Raw genomic sequence first — 19,585 nt, 5'->3', positions numbered from 1 at the left:
GTAATAGAAAGGTTACCTTAGCTCACTAGTAGAAATAAAACTGTAGCAACAATCAAGACACTTGAGTTTGAAAGAAACTTTTACTAGATAATATGACTAGGAATGCAACTTTGAAATTGATCTGAACGGAAGTTCAGACGCCAAAATATTGGAAATTGAAGAGCATCTTCTTCACATAAAAAAATGGGGGTGAGAGAGGAGTTGGGGGGTTTGTTGATTGTTGACCAGTAGTGATGTCTTGACCACACGGCCTCGGATCATCAATTAAAAGGACTCTGTTGAACACATGTGAAATGTTGAAATTTAACCTTTTTTATGGAATGTATAACAAAGTGGAATGAAATACTTGAATCAGTACAGATATTTCATAGGTGGCACCACCTAAGTATATGTGTGTGTGTATGTGTATGTGTGTGTATGTGTGTATGCAGACAAACTGGTATATGGAATGACACTGTTGACAATATTTCTAAAACATTAACATAACTTTGACATTTATTTCTTATGTGGATATATATATATATATATATATATATATATATATATATATATATATATATATATATATATATATATATATATATATATATATATATATATATATATTACAATATATAATATATATTATTGAAAATATCAATATTTCTTATTTACATGACCAATGAACATGGTTTGAATCCTGCATGATATCAGCGTCAGGTTCCTCTACAAAAGCTTGGGGTGAGGACGCGCGAGTCTTGGTCACAGCTTACAACTGTTGAGATCACGAATACTTAAACATAGAGAAAAAAAGTCATGAAATAGCGAAATGAGGAAGCCGCTAACATCCACTTTGTTGATACGGGTGTTTGGTAGTCGTATATCTATAGAATATCTGAGTACAATGAAATGGGTTGATGGCACAGCTGGTTGCTGTGCTATGTTGCTGATTTACCTTGAATTTAGTGATGAGCTTATATTATATATATATATATATATATATATATAGATATATATATATATATATATATATATATATATATATATATATATATATATATATATATAGATAGATATATATATATATACATATATATATATATATATATATATATATATATATATATATATATATATATATATATATATATATATATATATATATATATATATATATATTTACCACACAGAACTCCATTTTGTAGTCACGATGTTATTGGTTACCACGCTAAACGTGATCAATTGATCTTACCTAAACTTAAAATCGTAAAAAAATGAGATATTTTTTATAAATGATATATTTGAAATTCAGAGAATTTAATTTTGCTTTAAATTGTACTGTAACTTTATGCAAAGATTACTATTTCCCCCCAGACGTTGGGAAGTGCGTCTCATCCACTCATTCTCACGTTCGTATCCCCCTTGTTGCATGTCCTGGTTCAAAAGTCCACTTTGCAACTAAATTATTTAGTACAATAACGAACTAACAAAATCATACAAAAACGAAAACGAGAAATTTATGCAAGGGGAGACCAAGTAAAAACTGGCTTAGTTTGGTCCTGTTTTAAGGGCCTGGCACGCTCTTAAAGCGTTATTAAGGTCACTACATTAGGTTAGTGACCAACCAGCAAGTGTAGTTTAGTCCTCAGTGTTAGTTCAGAACTAAAGTGGCCTCACAGTGTATCCACACCCACAAGGTGGGTATATCCACACCGAGAAGATGGGTATATCCACGTCGAGAAGGTGGATATATCCACATCAACAAGGTGGGTATATGCACCCCAACAAGGTGGGTATATCCACACCAACAAGGTGGATATATCCACCCCGCACTCTATACTTCATATATCCCTCATATAACAACACTCAAAATGCACCCTAACCTAACCTAACGTTACCTTACTTAATCAAATGTATCCTAGTCTAACCGAACATAACATAATGTAACATAATCTAAAGTAATCTAATCTAACGTAACGTAACCTAGACATAACTTAAGCTAAACTAACTCTAGGTTAGGTTAGGTTGTCCCTGCAAACGTCTAACGTAACCACAACGTTCCTTTACGTCGTTGCAACGTTATGACCCTTGCAACAACGTATAAATGAGCGTTGCATTTACGTCTTGTGTTTGCAAGGATACAAGTGCATGTTTCCCTGGGGTGGGATTTCAGCTGTTACTTTTCCATGTTTTACTTTTCTTTATTTTGTAAATTGATTTTTGTACTAAATGGTTTGGTTCCAAAATAGTTTTCAGTGAATATATGCAAGAATTGCCAGTGTTGGTGGTGGTTCTGTATGTGGGGGCTTGCTAGCCAGTGTTGTTGGTGGTTCTGTATGTGGGGGCTTGCTTGCCAGTGTTGGTGGTGGTTCTGTATGTGGGTGCTTGCTAGCCAGTGTTGGTGGTGGTTCTGTATGTGGGGGCTTGCTAGCCAGTGTTGGTGGTGGTTCTGTATGTGGGGGCTTGCTAGCCAGTGTTGGGGGTGGTTCTGTATGTGGGGGCTTGCTTGTCAGTGTTGGGGGTGGTTCTGTATGTGGGGGCTTGCTAGCCAGTGTTGGTGGTGGTTCTGTATGTGGGGGCTTGCTAGCCAGTGTTGGTGGTGGTTCTGTATGTGGGGGCTTGCTAGCCAGTGTTGGTGGTGGTTCTGTATGTGGGGGCTTGCTAGCCAGTGTTGGGGGTGGTTCTGTATGTGGGGGCTTGCTAGCCAGTGTTGGTGGTGGTTCTGTATGTGGGGGCTTGCTAGCCAGTGTTGGTGGTGGTTCTGTATGTGGGGGCTTGCTAGCCAGTGTTGGTGGTGGTTCTGTATGTGGAGGCTTGCTTGTCAGTGTTGGGGGTGGTTCTGTATATGGGGGCTTGCTAGCCAGTGTTGGTGGTGGTTCTGTATGTGGTGTCTTGACTACCAGTGTTGGTGGTGGTGGTTCTGTATGTGGGGGATTGACTACCAGTGGTGGTGGTGGTGGTTCTGTATGTGGGGGCTTGCTTACCAGTGGTGGTGGTGGTTCTGTATGTGGTGTCTTGACTACCAGTGTTGGGGGTGATGGTTCTGTATATCGAGACGTGCTCACCGGTGTTGCCTATGTGTCCTGTGCTGTATACCCATCTTGGTGGGAGATCTACTGCCAGTATCCCAAGCCAGTTTACCTTCACACTAGATGGTGATTGTATATATGTCACTTATGTATCTTTCCAATGGGGGAGGGCATGTATAATCACTCACTCAAGTGGCATTACATACGTACACTGCCTGGAGATTCACATGTGACCTCGGCCTACACATGTGTCGCATCAGCAGGTGTTTGACAGCGCTGCATCTTTGTATACATCTGACTTTGCTCACTGACCAGCTGCCAGCCGGGCAGAACATCTGGTCGAGTGACGCTGTGTCAACAGGGAGTGAACTGTTCAATCATCACAGAAACTACGTTTAATGAACTGCGAATCAAAAGGGAATTAACATCGAATCAAAATAAAATCCGAGCTAAATCAACAGAGAATCAACACTGAATCATCGCTGAATCAACAGAGAATCAACGCTGAATCAACATAGAATCAACGCTGAATCAACATAGAATCAACGCTGAATCAAGAGAATTATCACTGAATCAACATAGAATCAACGCTGAACCATCGCTGAATCAACAGAGAATCAACGCTCAATCATCGCTGAATCAACAAAGAATCAACGCTGAATCAACAAAGAATCAACGCTGAATCAACAAAGAATAAACACTGAATCATCGCTGAATCAACAAAGAATCAATGATGAATCATCGCTGAATCAACAAAGAATCAACGTTGAATCAACAGAGAATCAACGCTGAATCATCATTGAATCAACAAAGAATCAATGCTGAATCAACGCTGAATCAACGCTAAATCAACAGAGAATAAACACTGAATCATCGCTGAATCAACAAAGAATCATCGCTGAATCAACAAAGAATCAACGATGAATCAACAGAGACTCAACGTTGACTGGTTGTCAGATCAACACTGCCGGGTCCGACGCTCTGGGGGAGACGCCACAGCCATCAATCATATCATCACACTCTCTTGACAGTAAAGAAACTTATAGAGTCAAGATAAATGCTCTCTACACTTGCGTCTTTAAAAAATGCTTTTCGGGACGTCAAAATGGCCTCTATATTAACTAATGTACATTGGTGACATCTTACACGGGATAAATTCGCAAAAAAAACGTCAGAATTAAAAAAATAAAACAGTTTTTCCCGCTTTCATGATGTATTATACGCGGCTTCCTTAAAATATTTTGATTGTATGCAGAGTGGACGCGAGGCGCTGTGACTTGCGGTCATATGTCGCGTATGAGGCAATAAATTGTATCGTAAAATACGTCGCGAGCTGTGATTTACCGTCACAGACACGCACATTGCGATTGCGTCCAGCGGTGACGACTATTGCGTGTTCTGTTGTTGCGTAGCGTGCGCTGTGATGCGTCGAATTCTGTGATTTACTAACGCAGCCTGAATGACGTAAAGTGTAGGTCGTCGTCGTCGATGTAGGTGTCGGCGTCATTATTGGGGCTTTGATTTCCGTAATATCTGTTTGAGTCCCAGGTCGTTTCTTATCTGTATATGTGGTAGCACTCTGCAGTAATGAGTCGGAGTCTCGTGTCCCCAGTACGACTGTTCAATAGTCACTGTCGGTCGTCGGTGCACTAGGCCAGTACACCAGTTGACGGTCGTGCTCTCGTGTCGCCTCAATAAGTCTCAAATTCCCATTTACAAAGAAAAATACAAGTCTCTGTGCACCTCGCTCACACAAATAGTCTGAATGATATCACAAAAAAACCAACTGTTCTAAAGTGAAGCCTTTTTCTTACATAGATCTCATAATAAACCATAAATGTCCAGAGCTAATGGCCAAGGGACCTCGGGTACACCTTGAGAAATGCCAACGTCTTCAACCCCCCCCCCCTCATGCACCCCCTCGACCCCACCCCCCCTCGACCCCCACCCCACACCCCCTCCCTCTCTGCAATGAGGTTTGTTTTGTTACCCACTTCCCGAAAACCTGTTCATTAACGTAAATCTTCCTGACGAGTCGCAACTCGACAGCAGCGCTAACGACTTCGTCCGCCTTAACCACCACCCAGTCGACGTAGTCAGGTTCCTCGACCACACATCGTTAGTGTTATCACATTGTGTCTCGTCTTTTATCAGATTCAACATGAATATTGTCAAGCAAACACTGAAACAATGTTTAACCAATTATATATATATATATATATATATATATATATATATATATATATTTATATATATATATATTTATATATATATTATTTATATATATATTATATATATATATATATATATATATATATATATATATATATATATATATATATATTTCTCATCTTTGATATTCTCAAATATTTACAATCACCCTAATTAACTTCATAAGGACGATTATGGATCAAAATACCATGTCACTTTAAGCCACTAAGTAATATAAGTGGTTGGATAGTAACGCAATTTGGTCGATTTTGTAGTGCTGTTGGACACCGCTGTGATCGACACCGCTGTGAACGACACAGCTATGAACGACACAGCTATGAACGACACAGCTAAGAATATCTCACACCAACCTCTGTTAAAGAATGCTTGGAACGAGTACTCTGGGACTTCCTGATTGCATTACTCCTCTCGGTTTTATAACTTTAAACCCGTTCTTCCTTGTGCTAAATGCTGGACACTCGGGAACAAATCACCGCGGTGAATTATTTTAACATTAGCCTTTTTATATTATTTCTGAAAATGTTTGAGCAATATATTCTGTTTGAAATGGGATGTTCAGCATTATTAAACAAGTGTCTGGTTAATGGGTGGTCAATGTGTCGCTACTGAATGGGGTTTTTATCTCCGTTATGTTGCCTTAAAGATTCGTGTTTGCTGCTTCTTCTGGCTCAAAGAAATAGGTATAGACTTGAAGTATCTCATTATTTCTCATCTTTGATATCATCAGTTCTAGCATTGTGTCTCAGCACTAACGCCAGAAATGTCAACATTTTGTCCTCATCGTTAATATCAACAGTTCCATAACCTCTGATATATAAATAAAGTTCTATCATTGTTTTTCCATCACTAACGTCTATCAGCTGTCTCCAGTAACGTCGTCACTAACGCCATCAGTGTCATTGTTATTTATGATCACTATGACCATCAGTTCGTTATTGTTTACATCTGGTCAAGAGACACCAAGTAAGCAGCTGCGAAGTCCTCAGTCACTACCGCTCTACAGACCACCGCACACTCCCCAGGCACTCTATAAGAGCACACAGCGCTCCCTCGAATGCTCTTCCGGAACACGTCCACTGTGCTCGAATAGCCCTCGAACGCGTCGGGGGTGTTCCAAAAGCTCCCCCGAACACATCGGGAGTGTTCCAAAAGGCCTCGAACACATCGAGTGTGTTCCAAAAGCCGCTCAGTTCGCACCTCGATAGTTAATCCACACCTCTCACTGTACAAATCCTCAAAGTACACCGTACACTGCATAAATCCTCACTGTTCTCCCTCACTGTAGTGTGACCGGAGGCAGCAGCAGTGCGCTAGGGGAAGATTCAACGACATCCTCACCATCATCTTGAGGGCCACCCCCAGGACGTAGTGATGGAACAGTTATAAGAGACAAAGAGCAGGAAGCAGCCCGACCCATCATCTGCGACCCAAGAGCGCTGTGGCCGCCAGGCACCAGAGCCACAGACAGGTGCCAGGGTGGAGAGCCAAGCCTCTAGCCGCCATCTGTCGCTGTATTGCGGCCATCTTGTCACCTGTAGAGGTATAGAGAAGGATCTTAGTAACTATAGCACGGGCTGGTTGACAATATATAAAACAACCAGTTTTTAAGAGTTCAAGAGCATGTTTCGGTTAAAAAGAGTAGTGGAAAGTATAGGAATGAATGGGTAAGTGGTTCTTGACTCAACGTTGGGGTCTGCAACTTACTAGGTTACTCAGCACTGTAGCTGCTACGTTACTCAACACTGTAGCAGCTACGTTACTCAACACTGTAGCAGCTACGTTACTAAGCACTGTAGCAGCTACGTTACTCAACACTGTAGCAGCTACGTTACTCAGCTGGTGAGAGCTTAAACGTTTCGTTAAAACTCTCTTCAGCATCTTCGGAGGCAGTGGATACACATTTGACAGGAATATATTAATATTACTTTTTATACGTATGGTGACGGCTGGTACAGTCAAGTAAGGCGTGAGATGGAAGTTCCGTGCTAGTGTTCACTAGAGGAGGCTACGGTGTGAGAACGTGTAAGTCGACTGTTGACCGGGAGTTTTTGATATATAGTGCCTCGGCTATGTCCTTCAAGCGACACACGTCAGGCCCCAATAAGATTGCAAAATGAAGTTTGTAAGAGTTAATTTGCATCACCTTCCTTTCCCAAGTCAAGAACGTTTGATATGTAGACTAATTGAACAAATCATACTCAGTAAAACACACACACAGATACATATATCTTTATATAAACATCGGAAAGAAGGGAAATTGGAAATACTACAGTTAACTAGGGAGTGTAATGTAAGTGCAGGGGGTAATGATGTTGGACGAGTTAGGAGGTAGGTAGCTATCAGGGGAAAGTACCAAGTCATTGCGACTATATAGCACTGGGAAAGGGTCAGGATAAGGATTTGGGATGGGACGGGGGGGAAGGAATGGTGCCCAACCACTTGGACGGTCGGGGATTGAACACCGACCTGCACGAAGCAATACAGAAATTTAACAAAGCCATAGAATTAGTTAGGAGCAAGGGCGGAATCCCGACCGGAAAGAAGGGAGCGACGCACCGTGGGAGACGAAGACGTTGGAGAAGGCGGGCTGGGTGTTGGAGGCGCTGCAGGTGTAGTTGCCGGAGTCCTGGTAGCGGGCGTCGTTGACGACGAGGTGCGAGTGCGTCTTCTTGGGTCCCGTCTCCGTCGACACGTTGATCCCGCCTCTCTGAGTGTCGTAGTTGATCATGTGGTCGTTGTGGTACCAGAACACGTACTGCGGCGGCGTCGGACTCTGACGCAACCAAATGAATCAGGTTATAGTCCTGTATATAGTGTGATCTCTTAACAATACTCAATGTTGTGTGATGTTTCTGTGAAAAGTTCTCGAAGGAGGGCACTGGCATCGAACCCTCTTTCTAGATCACCAGACACGCCCGCCTTCGTGGATCACTGGGGAAGGCGTGGTATCTGGCGGTGATAAATATGGACGCGGGTTCGAATCCACCGCCTTGCCCCGAAGACCTTCTCATCTCAAACACATGCAAGTGATTATTACTGAGCTGGATATTGGTACTGTTCTTTCTCTCTGTTTAAGTTGGGTTTTATCGTCACGTGCATCCCAGCATCTTGTGTACTATCTACGTGCATCCCAGCACCTTGTGTACTATTTACGTGCATCCCAGCATCTTGTGTACTATTTACGTGCATCCCAGCACCTTGTGTACTATTTACGTGCATCCCATCACCTTGTGTACTATTTACGTGCATCCCAGCACCTTGTGTACTATTTACGTGCATCCCAGCACCTTGTGTACTATCTACGTGCATTCCAGCACCTTGTGTACTATCTACGTGCATCCCAGCACCTTGTGTACTATCTACGTGCATCCCAGCACCTTGTGTACTATCTACGTGCATCCCAGCACCTTGTGTACTATCTACGTGCATCCCAGCACCTTGTGTACTATCTACGTGCATCCCAGCACCTTGTGTACTATCTACGTGTATCCCAGCACCTTGTGTACTATCTACGTGCATCCCAGCACCTTGTGTACTATCTACGTGCATCCCAGCACCTTGTGTACTATCTACGTGCATCCCAGCACCTTGTGTACTATCTACGTGCATCCCAGCACCTTGTGTACTCTACAGAGACCACGTACACTACCTCCCCAGCGACCACTAACACTACCCCCCCAGGGACCACTTACACTACCCCCCCAGGGACGTGTATTACCTGTTTGATAACGCAGACGAGCTTGATGGTGGAGCCCAGCTGTACGTGGTAGTCTTTGTTGCCAAGGATGAACGCCTGAGGCACCACCACGTGTAGGTTGACGAACTGCGAGATGACACCGGTCCCCGTCGACAGCTGTAAGCACACGGAACACAGTAACTTATTGTAAGTCACGGAACACAACAACTGTTATTGTAAGTCACGGAACACAACAACTGTTATTGTAAGTCACGGAACACAGCAGCTGTTATTGTAAGTCACGGAACAAAGCAGCTGTTACTGTAAGTCACGGAACACGACCTATTATTTTTTTCAGTCACGGAAAACAAGATTTATTATTTTTGTTCAGGAAAGAACACCACCATTTTAGTCCTGGATTAAACAACATAAAATGAAAGAAGAGATGAATTAATAGACATAGATATATTCCTCCCAAGTTCTACTCAAACAGCTGCTTAACATATCTACTGAGAGTGGATCCTTACGTCAGTTAAGGGGACAGCTAAAACGTATTAACCATAAACCGTTAAGGACCTTAACTTCAACGATCAATACGTCGGTTAAGGGAACAGTTTGTATACATGACAGCTATAGTCATGAAGTTTGTCCTCTCTCCGTTATCATAGGGACTTTTATCCACGTTGCCCTAAGGGAAACTTGTCCCTCGATGGACCGCCGTCCCTCTCCACCAGCAAGGGGGATTTTCCTGACCTCCAAGGGATAAAACCTTCCCACAAAACACAAACACAGCCAAGAGTCACCGGAATATTTACTCTCCCCTATCACCATCCACCGCTACCACCACCATCCACCCCCACCACCACCATCCACCCCCACCACCACCATCCACCCCCACCACCATCATCCACCCCCACCACCAGCATCCGGATGTGTCCGAGACTGAGAGTTGACCCTACGTTGCAGCTTATGATGCAATATTTTCCTCTTTGTTACCTGTATCGGGAGTGGCTGCGTACTTACGACTTATAGCGGACATGCTCTTGCTGAACTAGGGAGGTGGGGGGGGGGCAGTGTCATTATGATGGCCCTGCGGTCAAGAGAACTGTGGTAGCTAGCATTCTCTCGTCTGTCTGTTAATTAGGACATTGGTGAGGAAGGTTAAGGAGTTAATGAAGTGCAGTTGTGACGGCCACTGGCAGCGAAGCGTTTGTTCGTTCGTCGCCTTATGGGTCTAGTCGTGCGTCATGGTCGTATGTGATAATCGTCCGTCATAGTCGTGTGTGATAATCGTGCGTCATGGTCGTATGTGATAATCGTCCGTCATAGTCGTGTGTGATAATCGTGCGTCATGGTCGTATGTGATAATCGTGCGTCATAGTCGTATGAAATTATCGTGCGTCATAGTCGTATGTGATAACCGTGCGTCGTCATAGTCGTATGTGATAATCGTGCGTGTTATAATCATGTGAAATAATCGTGCGTCAAACGTGCGTGCGTAACAGACTTGGGTAGTAGTAGTTGTGTGCAAAAGTCGTACATAACAGACGTACGAAATAGCAGTGAGCAATAGTCATACGTAACACAAAGTGGGACACTATTCCAAGACGGTCTTTCCGAAGCCAGAGCGGAAGTTCACAATATTATTGACATATTAAAGACACCAAACTGTGTTTTGAAGTCACCTCCCTTCCTGTTGACGCCCTCCCATTCCTCTGCCCCTTCAATGCCCCTCTGCCCTGCCCCCATTCTCTGCCCCTTCGCAGAGCTGTTGTTTTGTTGTTGCTCAAGATTCGCTACTTGGAACAAGTTCCAAATAGCACGGGCTATGGTGAGCCCGTAGAGTTCGCAGAGCAAGACTCACCTGACACTCGTAGGTGCCATTGTCCCTCCGGGTGGTGTACTTGATCTGCAACGTCCAGTCGTCGGAGTCCTCCGGGTGCAGGACGGCGAAGCGCTCATCGTTGGTGTAGGTAAAGATGCCGGTAGTGAGGATGTGCCAGTCGCGACGCCTGAACCACGTCACCTGTGACGGGGAGAGAGAGAGAGGGGGTGAGGTGGGGGGCTCCTGCAGGTGTGACGGTAGTGATCTGTCTCGTAGCTACGTCACCTGAGACAGAAATGACAGGTGAGATAAGGCAGGTGTTCTTGCAGGCTTGGCAGTGATGATTTGATCATAAAATTATCGCTTTGGAGCGTCTACTGCAATGTTGATGACATCTGCTTGCAGGTACCCGACATGCAGTGCTTGCTACAGCTTACAGGAAGCTGTCGAGCAAAATGCCGTGCCTACTTTCATTTATAAGGTGGAAAGGGAAGGCTTTCCTGATGCCTTTTCTATATGTAACAGTGTCGGAATGGAATGGTGTATTTCGTACTCCTGTCTGAACTAAAGGAACTAACAAAGGTATGGATCTTAATGCTAGTAGTGAGTACCTTTAACAGGTACCAGTGTTGGTGATACCTGTGTCAAGCTTGTGACCCCACACAGGCTCCAGGTGGGTGACCCCACACACCTCCAGGTGGGTGACCCCCACACACCTCCAGGTGGGTGACCCCCACACAGGCTCCAGGTGGGTGACCCCACACAGCTCCAGGTGGGAGACCCCCACACAGGCTCCAGGTGGGTGACCCCACACAGCTCCAGGTGGGTGACCCCCACACCTCCAGGTGGGTGACCCCCACACCTCCAGGTGGGTGACCCCACACACCTCCAGGTAGGTGACCCCACACAGGCTCCAGGTGGGTGACCCCACACAGCTCCAGGTACTCACCTAGTTGTGCTTGCGGGGGTTGAGCTTTGGCTCTTTGGTCCCGTCTCTCAACCGTTAATCAACTGGTGTACAGATTCCAGGCAAGCTGGTGAGGAGCTCAACAGAGTAAGTCAGTTTTTGTCACTAATGGAAACGCATACTAATAAGTCGAAGAGATCATACAAAACACGAAGGTAAACAGCCGTAAACAGCCGCAAACAGCCACCTCTGATGAATCGGTCCCACCTATTAAATTCTTCACAAGCTTCTATTCAGTGGTTCACAAGCCGGAGGATAGATCCCGAGAGCCGTGCCCGACAGAACGGTGCTTCCTAGTCATACTAATTAAAAGATACAGCTCATTATATACTACAAAGGCAAAAAGACAACCAACCTGCTTATGAAAAACTCTTCCGACATCAAACAAAACGTCTTGAAAGAGACAAATGTCGTCTGTGCCTTTTCATGCCCATTTAAGGACTGACAACCCAAACAATCTTGGTACAGAGGCTAAACAACAATATCTCGTTCAATGCGCCTGACAGTACACAAACAACAAGGTTCCGTCACAGAACACAATATTTACACACACAACCAGACAATCACCAGAAATATCCTGAACAGCAACACCGAAATAGTCGACAGATACAATGAAATGAAATAACTAGACACAGGCGACGCATTACATATCAAATATTCTCATCCAACTACCAATTTCTAGCAGGTAAACTCACCATCCTAAAGTAGAATATCCAGTTTACACCTCATCACCTCCACCGGACAACTATGCAGCAACAGAATAAAAATAATAATCCTCAATATTTACAAAAACTCCTGGAAACTTTTCTTTTAACACAAATTTCTATTTTCTAATCTCAAGTAAAACAAATATCAATAATTAATAGCAACAAGGTTTTTATCCCTCCAGTACTGAAATCCCTTTAATCACAACACCGTCGCGTCAATCGCTATTAAGGCAGTTAAGAGGATTTAGTCTAGCGATGCTAAGACCGTCATTGACGAGGTGATGGCATCAGCAAGTGAAGCTGGAGCATCATCTCCGGCTCCCCAGACGGGACACGATGCCATCCATTATAATCCAGGTAATATATGGATGTTAGAGACAAGGGTGTGAGTAACGCACCAGCCATGAGACGGAGGAGAGGTTTAAGCGATCGTAATGATGCATGTCTGTTACTGCTCTGTTTTTTTCATTAGAAACAGGAGAGTGTAAAATGGAAAATAATTGACTTATGAGTGCCTTAGACTGGGACAAAAGATCACAGTAATCCGAGTTGTAACTACACACTTTTCTCGATAGATTGGCGATCAAAAGTGTCGGGAATAGCATAGAATGGTTCTTCATTCCACAAGGGGTTATACATAATAGATGGATACATATGATATATGATTGCTAGCTGTACATGATAGACCGTTATACATGATAGATCGTTATACATGATTTACCTGAATTTATCTGCTAGCCACCATCTCTAGTGCCTTCGACGGGGACAGGCAGATGGCGGCTTGTCAAAGGTTCCCTCATTGCGTCTCAGGATTATTTGTATCTGAATTTTAAATTGAAATAATCATTTATTTACGGGTTCGGCATGTAGTTAGTTTCATGACGGTAATAAAGTATATTCTAATTTCTGTCCTTTATTGCGGCTTGTTGAGCTTGAAGCTGTTACCTCTAGTGCATGTGGCACGTGACCTTTGAAAGAAGTGGTCATTAATATCCTGTAACTAGTTAGATACATTAAATGAGTACTTTGAGGCTTTTAGTCCAGTCAATGCCTAGTATTGTAGTGGTGATAGTCCTGTGCCCCTCAACTGTTACCAACCACTCGGGCTGGACGGTAGAGCGACGGTTTCGCTTCGTACAGGTCGGGATTCAATCCCGGACCGTCCAAGTCGTTGGGCACCATTCTTTTTCCTCGTCCCATCCCAAATCCTTATTCTGATCCCTTATAGTCGTAATGGCTTGGCGCTCTCTTTTGATCCTTCCTGCCTGATCTGAGAGTCGACTTAATTCTGGGAATGCTTTTTGCCGCCGAGTGTTGAACTGTTACGGTCTCACTTAGCCAGCAACTCCGGTAGTTTTGCCTCTCTCTCTACACCATCTTAGTGCCTCTTTCTTCACAGATCCAACCCGGCAAGTCAGGGGAGAAGTTATCAAGAACAGAGCAGCAGTAATAGTCAACAAAACGGGGAACCGGGGTAAACAACACTACACAAAAACCATCACCACATGTAATTACATACTATTTACAGGTAATTATTTACAAGAAACAAACCCCAACGTGGCGCTCTCAGGCAAGACAACACAACATCCTCTGCGACCCTATGTCACAGCGAGTCCTTCTCCTCCTAGCACCCAGGGCTCCTCCCTGTGTGTCCTGAGGTACTCGCCTTCATTGAGGTATACTCTAGACCGCCTTCCAATGTCCCTCTCACGTCACTTCTGGGGAAAGACAGTCACATAATACGAAGGAAACTGCACCTGTTTGGATGAGACTAGAGCCGGGCATGAGGGAGCACAGAGAACGGGGTCAGGTGCGGTCGATAGATGGCGGTAACATCGTCACCTGAACTTTCCCCAAAGCAGATATGTCCATGTGATGAAGTCTTCATGCTTGGATACAGCAGACTAGATAAGGCGAAGCAGAGGCTTGTAAAAGTTTAATAACCAATTTATTTGCCTTGAAGTGAGAATAGGTCGTTTGCCTATTCCTAAGGTGTGGCTTGCTTGTGTTTTTTACTGCAACTCCCACTTATTGTGCAACTTGCAATGACTGATGAAGCCTAACTTATAGATTCCTTTTCTTCATCAATCTGTTGCATGGTAGTGTTGTTGATGTGGTAGTTGTGATGTGCATTGTTATGCCCTCTCGAAAGGTCTTGCTTCCATTTATGAACATTAAAAAGCATTTGCCAGTCTTCTGATCATTTGTAGAGTTCATTCACACCTGGTGACTAGTCTGACACACCTGGTGACGAGTCTGACACACCTGGTGACGAGTCTGACACACCTGGTGACGAGTCTGACACACCTGGTGACGAGTCTGACACACCTGGTGACGAGTCTGACACACCTGGTGACGAGTCTGACACACCTGGTGACGAGTCTGACACACCTGGTGACTACTCTGACACACCTGGTGACGAGTCTGACACACCTGGTGACTAGTCTGACACACCTGGTGACGAGTCTGACACACCTGGTGACGAGTCTGACACACCTGGTGACGAGGCTGACACACCTGGTGACGAGTCTGACACACCTGGTGACGAGTCTGACACACCTGGTGACTACTCTGACACACCTGGTGACTAGTCTGACACAGCTGGTGACTACTCTGACACACCTGGTGACTACTCTGACACACCTGGTGACTACTCTGACACACCTGGTGACTACTCTGACACACCTGGTGACTACTCTGGCACACCTGGTGACTACTCTGACACACCTGGTGACTACTCTGACACACCTGGTGACGAGTCTGACACACCTGGTGACTACTCTGACACACCTGGTGACGAGTCTGACACACCTGGTGACTACTCTGACACACCTGGTGACTACTCTGACACACCTGGTGACGAGTCTGACACCCCTGGTGACTACTCTGACACACCTGGTGACTACTCTGACACACCTGGTGACTACTCTAACACACCTGGTGACTACTCTGACACACCTGGTGACTAGTCTAGACTAGTTACTGAGCGGTTCGAGGAGCGGCTCGGGCAGTAGTTGCTTCTGGAATCTTTCCTTATCAAGACCACTCAATAGCCCAGTTGATAGCGCTTCGGCCTCTATCAACTGGGACACGTGGGTCCACGGTTCGAGTCTCCTAGAGCCCAGGTGGATGAAATGTTTACTTTCACAGATGTGTGGGTGACAATTTATAGATGGTTAATCATAATATATGAATATACAGAATAACTATACATGATATACAGCTATATATGATAGACATCTATATATGATAGACAGCTATATATGATAGACAGCCATATATGATAGATAGCTGTTCATGACAGATGGCTATGCATGATTGATGGTTGTACATAATACATGTAAATACTGTATTATGCTAGATAGCTAAACATGATATATGAGTATACACGATAGCTGCTACACACGATAGATGATCATACACGATAGATGGTTCTATACATGACAGAACAAACATACAGCCATGAGCAAAATATAATCTAGATAATCCCAGGCAACAAAGAGGGTGGTCCCAATGATAGAATTACCGGATCAGGTTGTGAACAGGATAAAATAACGAGCCAATCTATCGGGGGATCCTACCGGATGATCTATCGAGTCCAGCGCGACAACAGACTGATCAAAGCAGCTATGCCCCGGGCCACAGATCAAGAGACAAACACGACAAAGCTCTGTGTGACTCAACAAGGCCCTGAGGGTAACACAATAGACAGGGCTGAAGGAGAGATCGATGGGTTGTTTCAAGCGAAGGTCAGACATATATGTGAATGGGTTACGTTGGAGATCATTTCCAGTGGCGTCGTATAGGCCAATAGGCCCAACTACGGTTTCTACAATCGAAATTCTCGGGTTCGATCTCCAGTCAGAACAGAAACGGTTAGACACGTATCCATTTGCCTGATGCGCCTGTTCACCCACCAGTTAAATAGGTACCAGAGAGTTAAGCAACTACTGTAGGTTGCATTCTAGGGAAGGATGGTAGCTGGTCCGGCCGAGCGGACAGCACACTGGACTTGTGATCCTGTGGTCCTAGGTTCGATCCCAGGCGCCGGCGAGAAACAATGGGCAGAGTTTCTTTCACCCTATGCCCCTGTTACTTAGCAGTAAAATAGGTACCTGGGTGTTAGTCAGCTGTCTCGGGCTGCTTCCTGGGGGTGGAGGCCTGGTCGAGGACCGGGCCGCGGGGACACTAAAGCCCCGAAATCATCTCAAGATAGCTGACCTAGATCCGGCCTAGACAAAGGCCGGATCCAGATAGGCCTTTGGCCAGGCTTCCTGTCCTCCAGAACCGGAATCTACAAGATTAGATTACGGGTTTCATGAAGCATTTAAGCAACCACTAACGAAACCTGTACATCTTTCATCAATTATAGCGCCTTTGTTTACATTTATTAAGTAGTTAATGAGCTCCGAAACCCCCACGAGGTTGTTTACAACAATAATAACCTCGGGTTGTGAAGTTTCCAAGCTCGCAAACTGTTTAATAATTGTAAACAAAGTCGCCATCATTAAGAACAGATGAACAGGCTCCGTATAAATGCTTGGTGATTACCGGCCCATGGATACCCATTCGATAATTGAACCGTCGCGTTAAACTACCTTCATCCACGCTGAAATGTGAGTAGTTAACATAGATGTTTATTGAACGCTGATGATCTACACAGTAGTTCGGACTACCTTTTTCCCCTCCCCCCCTCAAACGAGGCATCACCACCCCCCCCAATCCCCCCCTCGCCCCCTCCAGAAGGGGGACAGGTCCAGGGGCGGCCGGCGGCTCCTGCAAGCAACAGCTCACCTTCAACTCAGACCATTACGTCCGTCACTCGGCCTGTTTCAACGAACCAATCCATCTCGCTAACTTCCTCTTGTAGCGCTTAATGCATGGGGCCGACTCCAGTAGTGTCTAGTGTGTGGGGGGCTGCCTCTTGTAGCGCTTAATGCATGGGGCCGACTCCAGTAGTGTCTAGTGTGTGGGGGGCTGCCTCTTGTAGCGCTTAATGCATGGGGCCGACTCCAGTAGCGTCTAGTGTGTGGGGGGCTGCCTCTTGTAGCGCTTAATGCATGGGGCCGACTCCAGTAGCGTCTATAGTGTGGGGGGGGGGGGCTGCCTCTTGTAGCGCTTAATGCATGGGGCCGACTCCAGTAGCGTCTATAGTGTGTGGGGGGCTGCCTCTTGTAGCGCTTAATTCGTGGAGCCGACTCCAGTAGCGTCTATAGTGTGTGGAGCTGCCTCTTGTAGGGCTTAATGCATGGGGCCGACTCCAGTAGCGTCTAGTGTGTGGGGGGCTGCCTCTTGTAGCGCTTAATGCATGTAATTGACTTTTATATCATTTAATGTGTGGAACTGCCTCCTATAATGCCTAATGCTTGGAACTACCTCATATAGAAGTACCTGGAGTATTCCTGGAGTGGGTGATGTAGAAGACTGTTGCTAGGAGCGGCCCGCAGGCCCACACATTCATTACAACCTGGTTGGTCAGGCACTTCCTGAAGGAACTTATCTATTGCTTTTTTCTAACACTTCTGCTCCGGCAATATTTCTTTTATGTTCAAGAAGGAGCATAACGAGCCGTGAACTTTTGTTGTTCATACATTGTTCTCTAAGTGGGCCTATGGCTCACTTAGAGAACATGGCCCATATGTTGTGGGCCTATGGCCCACCACATATGGCCCTATGACCAGTGGAGGCCTGGTCGAGGACCAGGCCGCGGGGACACTAAAAAGCCCCGAAATCATCATCTCAAGATGGCACCTCTACTCTTTACTGGCTCTAGTCTGCACTTCCTTCCATATCTCTCGCTCCAGTATGTTATTATTTGACTGTATATTTTTCAAGCCTGGCCCCTCCAGTATCGCACATATTATGTGATATCCCTCTCTAGTCTCCTTGCAAGAGAGTACAGTTTGAGTACTTTCATCTCAGTGTTTTAGATGATTTACCGTGTGTCTATATGTGCCTAAAAGCTCCTTACTCCTCTAGTTTCCTTCTTATGTTCAGCACTCTCCCACGACAGAGGAAGTGAGTACCGAGAAGTACTCAAAGGAAGGAAAGCACAAATGATTTGAACAATAACAGCACTGTGCTGGAATCAGTGGATTTGAAGGATTTGCTAATCAGCCCTATTATTTTTTGGATAATTATATGTATGCTTTCTTATGCTCCTTTACATGTCGTTTACCTTCGTTGAGGAGATGCGATTGTGCTGTGCACCTGTATTTTTTTTCTTAATTTTGTTTAAAATTCCTATAGGTATCTGGAATTTATCCCTATTAAAAATCATGTTATACAGACGAGGAGTCACAATAACGTGGCTGAAATATGTTGACCAAACCACACACTAGAAAGTGAAGGGACGACGACGTTTCGGTCTATCCTACACCATTCTCAAGTCGATTTTTGAGTCGACATGAAAATGGTCCAGGACGGAGCGAAACGTCGTCGTCCCTTCACTTTCTAGTGTGTGGTTTGGTCAACAAAAATCACGTTAATTTCTGCTGCTCAGTCGAAGACTTTATTTATATCTGGTGGGAGCTTTTTTACTGTCAGCCACAGAGTCATTTTCAAGCTGATTTTTGCATCGTCTGCAAAAGAAGCACGAAGCTGGCTGTGATTTGCAAATTTGGCTTCACCTGATATGAGAAGGAAAAAACACAGTGGTACACGAAGCCTTGCCCCAGAATGCGGAGCTTTTCACTGTGATTTCGTTCGAGTGCATGTTGAGTGCATGTTGCACTTTTCATTCTGTTTCCCAGGAAATGGAATATCCATCCCTCTATTTCCTGTGTTATTCCTGTTCCTGACAGTAGTGCTGAGTTCCTACCAATGATGCTGCGTTCCTACCAATAATGCTGAGTTCCTGACAGCAATGTTGTGTTCCTGGCAGTAATGCTGTCTTCCTGACAGCAATGCTGCGTTCCTACCAATAATGCTGTGTTCCTGACAGCAATGCTGCGTTCCTACCAATAATGCTGTGTTCCTGACAGTAATGCTGTGTTCTGAACAGAAATTATAATGAAATACATTATACATTATTCCGTCGCCCGTATTTGTTTAATATTTATAAACGCTGTCTACATATTTTTCTGAACAATAGTTTTTTTTAGCGACTTTTTAGATTAATAAAAAGTCGGCTTTTGTTATTTCTCTTATTTAATTGTCAAATATGACATA

General features: G+C 44.6%; 1 protein-coding gene across 2 annotated transcripts in view; it reads right to left on the bottom strand.

The window, feature by feature from the left end:
* Positions 1-5,358: 5,358 nt before the first annotated feature.
* LOC123773412 (opioid-binding protein/cell adhesion molecule) overlaps positions 5,359-19,585 on the bottom strand; it is a 107,553-nt gene continuing 93,326 nt past the window's right edge. For both annotated transcript variants that reach the window (XM_069317843.1, XM_069317844.1), the window contains exons 4-7: positions 10,781-10,942; positions 8,959-9,093; positions 7,797-8,013; positions 5,359-6,772 (exon numbers count right to left, since the gene is read on the bottom strand). In XM_069317843.1, the coding sequence (XP_069173944.1) occupies positions 6,657-6,772; positions 7,797-8,013; positions 8,959-9,093; positions 10,781-10,942 (630 nt within the window). In that variant the 3' untranslated portion in view covers positions 5,359-6,656. The remainder of the gene's footprint in view (positions 6,773-7,796; positions 8,014-8,958; positions 9,094-10,780; positions 10,943-19,585) is intronic.

Source organism: Procambarus clarkii, chromosome 89 (genome assembly GCF_040958095.1).
Source record: "Procambarus clarkii isolate CNS0578487 chromosome 89, FALCON_Pclarkii_2.0, whole genome shotgun sequence".
Classification (NCBI taxonomy): Eukaryota; Metazoa; Arthropoda; class Malacostraca; order Decapoda; family Cambaridae; genus Procambarus; species Procambarus clarkii.
This window is presented reverse-complemented; position numbering and strand designations above follow the sequence as displayed.